General features: G+C 48.6%; 1 protein-coding gene across 1 annotated transcript; it reads left to right on the forward strand.

Annotated features, from left to right (window-relative positions):
- The first annotated feature begins 864 nt into the window (after positions 1-864).
- C5H11orf96 (chromosome 5 C11orf96 homolog) lies at positions 865-1955 on the forward strand. Its single transcript, XM_051621039.1, has one exon. The coding sequence runs from the start codon at positions 1224-1226 to the stop codon at positions 1584-1586; it is 363 nt and encodes a 120-aa protein (XP_051476999.1). The 5' UTR covers positions 865-1223; the 3' UTR covers positions 1587-1955.
- The last annotated feature ends 8721 nt before the right edge of the window (positions 1956-10676 follow it).

Genomic DNA, 10676 nt, shown 5'->3' on the forward strand with positions numbered 1-10676 from the left:
TTTTTCCATCACTGAGACTCCTTGGCACACGCAGCTTTGAAGCGTGGTCCCAGCTGGCACTAATCTGCAAGCTTTTGTTTCAGCTCAGTAATACTTGTATGCTGCTTTTTGTCTGAGGACCCAATGCTGCATCAGATCAAAGAAGTATTACAGCACCTACAGCCAAATGGAACATCTTGGGATCCCTTCTGAAAGGAAAAAAATAGTCACACTGAAGCAGGTGTTTAAACTATGCTAGAGGTGGCAGAACTGGGATCCCAGTGCCTTGAGTCCTGCTTAACCCTCTTGTTCCTTGCTGGTGGTTTCTTGTCTAGCACCATCCCGTGTCATCTCTGAAGTTTAAATCTGGTTCGTGGGGTATTAAACCTGGTTCTGGGGTATTTTACCCCGGATCAGGTTTGGGCTCGCCTCGGGCTGCCCTTCAGCCATGTGTATTTTACTCTGCTGAAAGCTGACGTGACGAGCCTGTTCGTATGTTTTTTACGGTCGTAGAAATAATGGTAGTGATAAAAAAGCTGCGAGGCGAGACGAAGAAAGCTGAACTGCCGCTGTGTGACTCTCCGGGCCTCCGCTACCCGCCCGACGCCGCACTGGACGCGGCGGGGCAGGCGGAGATGCCCTGGGGGCAGGAGACCGGGCAGACCGGCTCCCGGAGCCTCGGAGACCGGGAGCGGAGCCTCGGGCCGGCGCTCGGACGGGGAGAGGGGCCGGGAAGGAGTGACGGGAGCGAGCGCGCAGCCCCGGCAGGGCAGCGGCGACGTCCCCCTCCCGCGGGGGCGGCGGGGGCGCCGGGCGGAAGGGAAGCGCCGAGCGGCCCCGCCGCGCTCTGAGCATGCTCTGCGGGCCCCGCCGCGCTATATAGCGGCGCCCGGAGCCGCCGCCGGCGAGAGCGGCTCTGCGAGCGAGGACAGCGCACGGCTCCGCGCTCCCGCCCCATCCGCCGCGCTCCGCACCGCGCTGCACCGCGCTCCGGCCGGCTCCGCACCGCGCTGCGCACCGCGCTGCACCGCGCTCCGGCCGGCCCTGCACCGCACCGCACGGTGCCTCTCCGGACAGCGCCGCTCCGCACCGCTCCGCACTTCTCCGAGCCGCTGCGCGCCGCGGGGTCCGCCCCTGCCCGGCCGCCGCTGCCCGCCGGAGCCCCGGTGCCCGGCACGGCCGAACCGGCGCGCCCCGCTCCGCCCGGCCCGGCCCCCGCGGCGGGCGCTCCCGCGGGCGGCAGGATGGCCGCCAAGCCAGCCGAGCTGATGGGCATCTGCTCCAGCTACCAGGCGGTGATGCCCCACTTCGTCTGCGTGGCCGAGGAGTTCCCGCCGCCCGCCCGCCCCGCCAAGGCGCCCAAGGGCAAGCTGCGGCGGCCGCGGCAGTCGCGCTTCAAGACGCAGCCGGTGACTTTCGACGAGATCCAGGAGGTGGAGGAGGAGGGGGTGTCCCCTATGGAGGAGGAGAAGGCCAAGAAGTCCTTCCTGCAGTCGCTGGAGTGCCTGCGGCGGAGCACCCAGAACCTCAGCCTGCAGCGGGACCGCCTCGGCAGCTGCCGCCTCCGCAACAGCCTCGACTCCAGCGACTCGGACTCGGCGCTCTGAGGCCGGCGGGACCGGGACCGGGACCGGGACCGGGCGAGGGACTGGGCTGCCCGGAGCCGCCCCTCTAGCCGGGCCGGGAGCGCCCGGGGCGGGCAGCCGGGTCGGGATGTTTTCTAAGAAAGCGCTTGTACCTTCGTTTCTATCTGATTGTATGAAACTCTCCGTTGAAAAGACCAAAAAAAAAAAAAAAAAAAAAAAGTATCTTTTCTATTCGTTAGAAGAAATGAGCTGTTTTAGATGCATTGAGCTGCTGGACTTTATATTTATTTTTGCATTTAAACTGTTGACTGCATTAATTTAATATGTTTCTACCTGAATGTCTGATATTATTTCCATAAAAGAGTAATAAAATGATATATTTGCACAGTACGTCCTGGACTGTCCTTATTGCAGGGGTCTAACTGTCCTCTCAGCTTCCTTTGGAAGGCTACAGGGATTTACAGGCTGTCGACAGATAATGCAGAAAGAGTAATGCTTTCCTCGGGGAGATTGTGCAGTCTGTACTGTCAGATCCATGCTAATGAAACAAAAGCCAAGTTAGACTCATTTTAGACAACTCGATTTGTGTGTTTGAGATCTTTGTGTTAATCTCATGTTTAAGGAGAGTTTAGAATTGGTTGTGTTTGAGAACCTTAATGCAACTGGGCAAGCCTAGTGTGTTCACAGAAGTGCTTATATACCTTTGGTTCTCATCCAAGTTGGTTTTGTCTCTTCTCCCCTTCCCCTTCTGACCTGTGAATTGTTTAGTACTGCAGAGATGTTTGGTAGTTGTATATAAACACAATTTAATTTACTGGAGCGAGCGGTACTACCTGGACATGCTTTGCTCTTTGCTTGGAGCTAAAAACCAAGGGCATTTTGGTGTGGAGAGGAGTGAAGTTATGTGGGGTTTCTCTGTGTGTGCATGCTCGTGTGTGTAAGATTTTGTAAGATTTTATCTGTCCGTGGTGTATGTGCCAAGGAGCCTCTGAAGCTCCCTACAGAAAGAAGAAACAAATACCTGGACTGGGAATTTTCCCCCTGTATTTTCTCCATTTTCCTAAAATATTCCTGTGCTGATGGTGTAATCCCATGGGAAGGATTACTGCTGCAATTTCAACTACCTCCAGCAGTGGAAACTTCCCAGTTATTAGGTGTTATTAGGATAATAACTGTAGCCTCTAACTAACATTTATGTGGGAAGATTTTCTGGGAAGCTACAGCTTTTCTTATGTCCTGGCTTGAAGTGGGATCATACTGAAAAACAGGGATAAACAACATGCTGTGAGCTTACTGCTGGAGGTGAGGGCAGAGGGTACTGTTGGGGCATAGGAAAAAGATGAACATGATGCAGATGGAACACGCTGCCTGTTCGGGGCTGACAAGCACAGACTTGTACCTTCTGGCATTGAAGTACAGCATGACCTGGGTGAGGAGCCTGGTGGTGGCTTTCTGCTCCACGCAAAACTGAAGCCTGTCTCTTAGTTTAAAGCTGAGGAAAATTAGGAGGGGGGGCTTGGTTTTGGACGTGTCTTTCCCCAACTTTCATACCTATGGGAAGAGCTTTAGAAAATCCCCAGCAGTAGGAGAGCCAGCTGACCTCTGGTACCAGGGGAAGGTTGTGTATGCAACTCAGCAGGTAAGGAAACCGGTATGGGCTCTGACCTGACCTCCTTGTAGAAGGTATTAACCCACCCCACCTGCCCCCCTGCATGCAATCTGTAGAACAGCTTGTCTCCCATTGCTGTTAGATCCCAACAACTGCTTTCTGTGCAGGTGCAGTACACACACAATATCTATGTACAAGGCAGAGCAACTTGACCTCCAGAGCAGCTTTCAGCCAGGCAAACTGTACTCAGTAAGAAATAATCAGTTACTAGCAGCTAGTTTTTCTCAACAAATTCCTGGTATTGTTACAAATCCAGGAGTTTTGAGGTTGGGAAAGGGTTTCAAACATCTATGGGAACTCCATAGCTGTGTTCCTAAATGTTGCATAATGTTCACAGAGGGCTAGTGAGCTCCCTAAGATTTCCAGAGCTTGTACAGCATCCTCCACGTACTGCAGGTTTCAGACTACTTTGCAGTCTTGTTTTGCTTTCAGTTCTGGCACAAATCCCTGTGATACATGAAGTGTGTGGTAGCTTCCAGAGGCTGTGAGTGTATGATCCTCTTCCCTGCTCATCGTTTCTGTTTAGCAGCTGGGATTAATAGCAGGCCATTTGCCATGTCCCTTCCCATCCTCGCTCTAGTGTGCAGCTGTGCTGCAATCATGCAGGAGTCACAAGAGGCTGTGCTGTGCCAGTCAGCAGCAGTGTCAGGTACCTGCTTCCTGGGAGAGGGAAAATAGCCGTGTTCCCTGTTCTGTGTCAAGAGACAAAAGCGGATGTTGACACAGAGGACAAAGTGGGTTTGAGAATCTGTTACAGCATAATATTTGAGAAAAAGCCATATTCTAGTGGTTAGGCTGAATAAATAAGATTTTCTTCAACTGTTCTTTGTTAACATTTTTCTGCTCTGTCTCGAAGTGAATAACATGGGAGATGCCAGTGCTAAAGATAGGCTAGCATTTGTCATCCAAACAGTTACAATCAAGGAGAAAGGGTGAAAAGCCAGGGTGCTTTAGCTCTGTCCTAGAGAGGCCCTCCTGAGTGCAGCTGGAAAAATAAACCTCCTTTCCAGTCTTCCTGTGCTGCTAATTTTGAAGGTTTCTCTTGCAATGGTTTTTAGCATCCTAGCTATCTGTCCTTCAAAGACTGCAGAAAGACCCAGTAAATACACGTTAGGGAGGGTACCGACTGTATCAAAGGATTCTGAGTCTGTTGCCCACCACCCAGGCTTGAGATGTGGGTTGTACATTTCCCTTCAGCAGTTCACAGCTTAAAAACATCCAGCAGATGCCACTTCTGGTGATGCTCAGGATGGCAGCAAACAGGCATGAGCATCCTACCTCTGCACAGGAAGGAGCTGGGAGCCAAACACTCATGGAGGAGCAGGAGTGGGTCTCAGATTGGAGGGGAGACTGAGCACCCAGGGGTGCCTTCAGCCCTATTCTCCAAATCACAGGAAATCCCCCAGCAGAATTTGTCTTCAATGCAACCTGTGTGTTTTATTGTCATATTCCTTCACCTGTAAATCATCTTGTCCTTTGCAGCGAGAGGAGTGCCTGGTGGCAAAGCTCTAACTTGAAAGCAGTTCTTTAATTCTCTTCCTGCTGAGTGTCCAGTCCCCTTCAAGCTTGTCAGCATTTCCCCCCTGCGCTCTTGTTGAAATGCTGTGTTAGTGTAAAGCTACTTGTGTTGGTGCTATGGATTGGTACCTCTGCACCTCATGTTGGCCTGACAAGCACAGAGGGGATCTGAATGGTGCAGTATCAGCGCTCTCCTGGCATCCTAAAAAAATGAAAACATAATAAAAAAAATCCTCTCTGTGCATCTTATGGACAAGGTTTTTCTCCATTTTTTTCCAAAACATTTTAGTTAAATTTGACTCAATAAATTCATGGAAGTTTCCTGGTTGCAATTTAATGTTCACTTCAAGGGTCAGAGGACATTCTCTTCTCCCAGCTGTGTGTGCACTGTTTCTGCTGTTGTTGCTGTCTCATCTCTGCATTTCCAGTGACTCACTGGGGACACTTCAGGGTAGAGTTGATATCAGGAATGAATATGAGAAGGTGCTTCTTATTTCTGCAGGTTTCCAGGGTGGGATCCTGAGGATGAGTTTGCTTTAGGAGCTGATTTATGACGACAGGTCTCTTGGCCCTTACCACTGCTGTGGGTTGGATCCTGCAGGGATGCAGTGGACAGACTGTGGGACACTGCCCTGGGTAAGAACCACCACATGACTGCCATTATCTAAGCCCCAGAGTAACAGGAACTGTGGGACAAAACACAAACCAAGGCATCTCCTTATCTGTCAGGCTGACAGCGAACAACTTGCCATGAAAGAGGGGTGGCCAGGTGAGCTGTAGCAAATCAGGTTGCTGTGCTTTTTCAGATGTCAGCAGTGCCAGCAGGGTGCTGGCTGCCCTCCCTGGGCTTGTAGTTCTCCATCAGCCTTAGCAGAATGTAGTGTGGACCTCAGCCTCCAAGGCCCCTGGTCTGAGGTGTGGGTTTTTGAAGCCACCCGTGCTGTGGCTCATCCCATGCTGTCTTGTGTACACGTGCAAGATGCACATGGGTCTTGCATTTCTGTGGGAGAACAACCTCGGGGAGATGCAGATAGCCTGAAATCCCTGGGCAGAGCTCAGGTTGTCTGTGCAGTGAGGCACTGGCATCCTGGATTTATGGTTCAGCTTCTTATTGCCATCTCAAATACAACATGCAAGCTGTGCACAGTGCTTCAGCAAGCAGGGCTCCTAACTTTTCAGGTGTTTTTAAAGCTGTAAAGTTGCAAGATTACAACCCAAGCAGAAAATAATCAAGTGTCCAGCAGAATCAAGGGGAGCTCACCTTCTCCTGAAGTAGAAGGCCATTGCACGGTACAGGGAAGTTTCCAGCTCAACCCTGCAGGCTTTATCAAGAAGTAGTACATGGTCTTTCACTCGTACTTGAGCTGGCTGAACTTGGGGGAAGTAATTAATAGTGGGAATGAACACATTCTCAAGCAGCATGTCATCACACATATGCATATGTCCCCCCCCCGTGTCTGGTCTGGCTACTCTAGAGTCAGCGCTGCTAACATAGCAGCCCAGGTCTTGACTGTAGAGCAAAGCACCTTCAGATATTTAATTGATAGTGCAATTAGTTTAACTGGTACCAGGGGTGAAGGAAATACTTCCTGCATAACCACTAACCATGGTGTCAGTCGTGCAACCATTTATCATTCCAGGGCATCAGCTTTACAGCTGTTAACTGTGTGGAGTTGGTAATTATGCAGTTATGACTACTGTGTTAGCAAATGTCATGGTATGTTTTAAATAACATAGGGTCGGATCCTGATTTTGACTGCGCTGGTGTCAGGGGCCTTTGGTCCAGCTGTGTGTACTCTGGAGTTGATCTGCATTTGCTCCTTGTAAATGCCTGCTATTTGCTGATGCTGCTGTGCACATTTCTGGACTGGCTTGAAACCTGCAAGCCATTGCTCTCCTGCTCCATCACGCCCAGGATACTCTGAAGCTTCACACAAACTTACATATGTTTAACCAGCATTGTGCTTGGAGAACAGCGTGGATGATGGGAATGTTCAGTTTGAGGAAGAGAAGGCTGAGAGAAGACCTCATCAGTCTCTACAACTACCTGAAAGGTCATTGTAGAGAGGTTGGTGCTGGTCTCTTCTCACAGGTAGTTAGCGACAGAACAAGAGGGAATGGCTTCAAGCTGCAACAGGGGAGGTTTGGACTGGACATTAGGAAATTTTTTTTCACAGAAAGAGTGGTTAGACACTGGAATAGGCTGCCCAGGGAGGTGGTGGAGTCACCATCCCTGGATGTGTTTAAGGGTCGTTTGGATGTGGTGTTGGTGGAGATGGTTTAGGGGAGAACTTTATAGAGTAGGAATGATGGTTGGACTCGGTGATCTCAATGTTTTTTTCCAGCCTGTATGGTTCTATGGTTCTATGTGTGCCCACCTGGCTGGGACATCTGTTCCCTGCTCCCAGATGGAGCAGGAGCTGGCAGCAGCAATGAGAAGAGGCTGAGGGAGCTGGGGCAAGAGAGGAAGGGGTTTCCCTTTGGCTCCTCCGGGAGTCCATGGTGATATGAGACAGGAGAAGACTTTCTTTAAATCCAAACCAAGGATTGTCTGGGTCGGATTTCTGACAAAACAAGATCAGCCACAATAATTTATGACTTTCTCTTGAACAGATATTCTTATGTTTGGAAATATTTGTGTTGAAGAGATTGAAGTTATTTATTAGGAACTGGTGAAAGGGAAGTTTTCTTCCTTGGCTTGATTTAAAACCCTGTTGTTGTGGAAAAGATTTTTTTCTTCCCTTCCCTGTGAAGAAAATGACCTTTCTTGGGCAGGAGGGAAGGGAACTGGCAAGAATGGAAAGAGGGAGGGAGAGAGCACAGCTTACTTGTGAAATGGCTCTTGGCTAATTCAAAACCATTTGAAGGATGTTTATGTGCTTGTTACTTTTAATCTTGGGTTCTGGCAAGTCAGTGTTTTTGCTTTGAGAAGTATTTGGAGGTCCTGACCGTGATCGTAAAAGATCCATTTTGGTCTCTTTTCACAACAACCTCTAATGTCTGATTGAGCCTGCACTCTGCTGACTTGAATCTTTCAGGGGAAATTCAGCAAGGTAACATGGTTTTTCCACCATTGCTCATGTAAAAGCAAACCGAAGGAAAGCAGCAGTGGAAGCACAGGTTATCACTTGTGCTTACTGTTAAACATTTGCTGTTAAGATGAGTTGGATGCATTTCAGCCATATGTGGCTGGCACTTAACTGCTGGGAAAGACTGCAGGAGGTTTCACAAAGGCACGGATGTGGTATCCTGGTGACCTGCACAGCTCCAAGGTACTCTGTGCTTTGGAGGCAGGCTGGGTGGTCAGGTTTTGAAGGGGTGGAAAGCTGCAGCAGTGCTGAAACCTGGAAGGACACAGCTCTGTCACTTTGCCGAGAGGCAGTGAAGGAAGAGTTGCCTGGGAATGGAGCTGCTGGAGTGGAACCAAACAGCGCAGGGAGAGGAGCGAAGGAAGGAAGGAAGGAAGGAAGGAAGGAAGGAAGGAAGGAAGGAAGGAAGGAAGGAAGGAAGGAAGGAAGGAAGGAAGGAAGGAAGGAAGGAAGGAAGGAAGGAAGGAAGGAAGGAAGGAAGGAAGGAAGGAAGGAAGGAAGGAAGGAAGGAAGGAAGGAAGGAAGGAAAAGAAAGAAAGAAAGAAAGAAAGAAAGAAAGAAAGAAAGAAAGAAAGAAAGAAAGAAAGAAAGAAAGAAAGAAAGAAAGAAAGAAAGAAAGAAAGAAAGAAAGAAAGAAAGAAAGAAAGAAAGAAAGAAAGAAAGAAAGAAAGAAAGAAAGGAAAGAAAGAAAGAAAGAAAGAAAGAAAGAAAGAAAGAAAGAAAGAAAGAAAGAAAGAAAGAAAGAAAGAAAGAAAGAAAGAAAGAAAGAAAGAAAGAAAGAAAGAAAGAAAGAAAGAAAGAAAAGACAAAAATATCCATCCTCGGAGTGAAACTGGATGTGGCCCTTCTGCCTAAGAAGGCAAATAAGAGAGTCTGGTTTTAATCAACTCCCAGTTGCAGTGTCCCTGCGTTTTTCGCACCTTGGGATCCAATAAAATTGTTTTGCCTTATTTTTCTAGTTCTGAAGCATACTGACTTTTTTAATGTGACATTTTTTGTTTGTTTCTCAAAATAAATGTGAGAGTTATCAACCAACTCCTCCTTTTCCCAGAAAATCAACCCAAAATAAGCAATCCTCTAGTTTTAGGAATTTAGTTATTAATTTTATGACTGTGCCTATGTGTGTGTTTACTCCTGGATAAAGTGTCACTGTTTGTTTTTACCACACAGACAAAGCAAGCAAGTTGGTGGAGCAGGGGAGGTGGCAGGATGGCTGAGATTTCTGCTTAGCTTTAGATACAAAGGTGCTCCAGGGCTCAGAGCAAGGTTGGGGGCTCCAGGGTTTACTGCTTGTCTAGGGACTGAAAATGTTCTCATCCTTGCAGGAAAAGATGAAGAGGTAGGGGATGGAGTGCTGTTCCTGATCCTCCTTTCAGTGCACTGTGTTGCCCTGAGCAAGCTGGACATCAGTTTCCCTATAGGAGAGCTGGGTATTGATGAGGCTTGGTTCATTAATTCCTGCAGATGGAGGTCTGTTGCTTTGAAGCCACAGGAGATGTGTTTGGTTGGTGGATGGAGATGACTTGGATTTATTCAGAGGACAAATGGCCAGCAGTGTGATGTCATGGTTTATAAATCTCACAGATGGGTGTTGAGATCACCTGTGCCAAAAAAGCAGGCTTGCCTTTGCTGGAGAGCCCCATGCAGAGCCTGAGCCCCTTTGGTCCAGACTCCTGTGTCACCCTTCGGAGGCTGCATGCAGCTCCTGGCTGACCAGAGGCACCTGCTTGTTGGGTGCATGCACACCCTTTCTGCTTCTCAGCAGATACTTTTGGGAACTGTAAAGAAAAAGTGTCCTGCTGGAGAGCTATGCTGGGCTGAGAAAGCTGTAAACGGTATTTACACATTGTTGGGCTTGCATGTGGCCTTCTCAAGGTGCCTCATCCCCTTGCTCAGGGACCTGAGCCTGGTGGCTCTCCTCTGTCTGCTATCCAGGGATTTCATGGTGTTTCTACACCAGGAAAGGGCTTTTTTTTTCAGCATGAACATGAGTCTGGATTAGGGAGGAAGGAGGGCTTCATGTGGGCATCGGAGAGAAGCAAAGGGCATCTTGTCTGAGCTGAAATCTGGTTGCTTCAGGAGCTTAGTGGGAAGGAGCAGACCATGAGGACATCAAAGTGTGTGATGGCTGGGTAGGTCAACCAGGAGAGGAGCAACACTTTATGTGAATAAAAGCCTGAGCAGTTAGTGTCAGCAAGTGCCAGAGAGTGCTTGCAGGTGGAGATGTCATGCCTCCCTGGGGTATGTCTATGACCAGGGTGGCGAGACAGAGCACACAGAGGAGATGCCGCAAGGGACAGGCTGCTCTGTATACAAAGGTAGCCATTAAAGCAACAATGAGAAATTTCACCCAACACCATAGAGATGGGGTAAATATTACAAAAGGGCATAATGGAGATGCTACCTTTTGGTACTGAAAGCAGGTGCTTCCCAGAGCAGCAAGTCTGAACACCTACAAGCCTTGAGGAGCTCTTGATTTAGCTGAAGGAGCATAGAGATGCAATGACAAGGCACTTTGCGACAGAAATGAGCAAGCATTCAAATTTTACAGCTCTGTAGGGTGCAACTTCTTTCCCCCTTCCACTACAGCAAAGCTTTACCTTCAAGGATTAAAATTTAAAGAAATCAAAACAGTAAAAAAATATCTAGGCTCTGGATATTAGGAATCCATGATCAATTTAACCACCAGAAAGACTTTTCAAAAAGAATAAAAGTAGTTAGCATAGTAAAAGAGTAGATTAAAGAATATTGTCCGAGGTAAAAAGATATCCAGCAAAAAGTGTAAGTCATGGCCAAAGGGGAAAAGCAGAAAGGATCATAAATGCTGCAATGTTA

The sequence above is a fragment of the Apus apus genome, chromosome 5, assembly GCF_020740795.1.
Source record: "Apus apus isolate bApuApu2 chromosome 5, bApuApu2.pri.cur, whole genome shotgun sequence".
NCBI classification, from domain to species: domain Eukaryota; kingdom Metazoa; phylum Chordata; class Aves; order Apodiformes; family Apodidae; genus Apus; species Apus apus.

Excerpts from the sequence above, each read along its gene's own strand:
- C5H11orf96 (XM_051621039.1), top strand. The coding sequence starts at position 1,224 with ATGGCCGCCAAGCCAGCCGAGCTGATGGGCATCTGCTCCAGCTACCAG.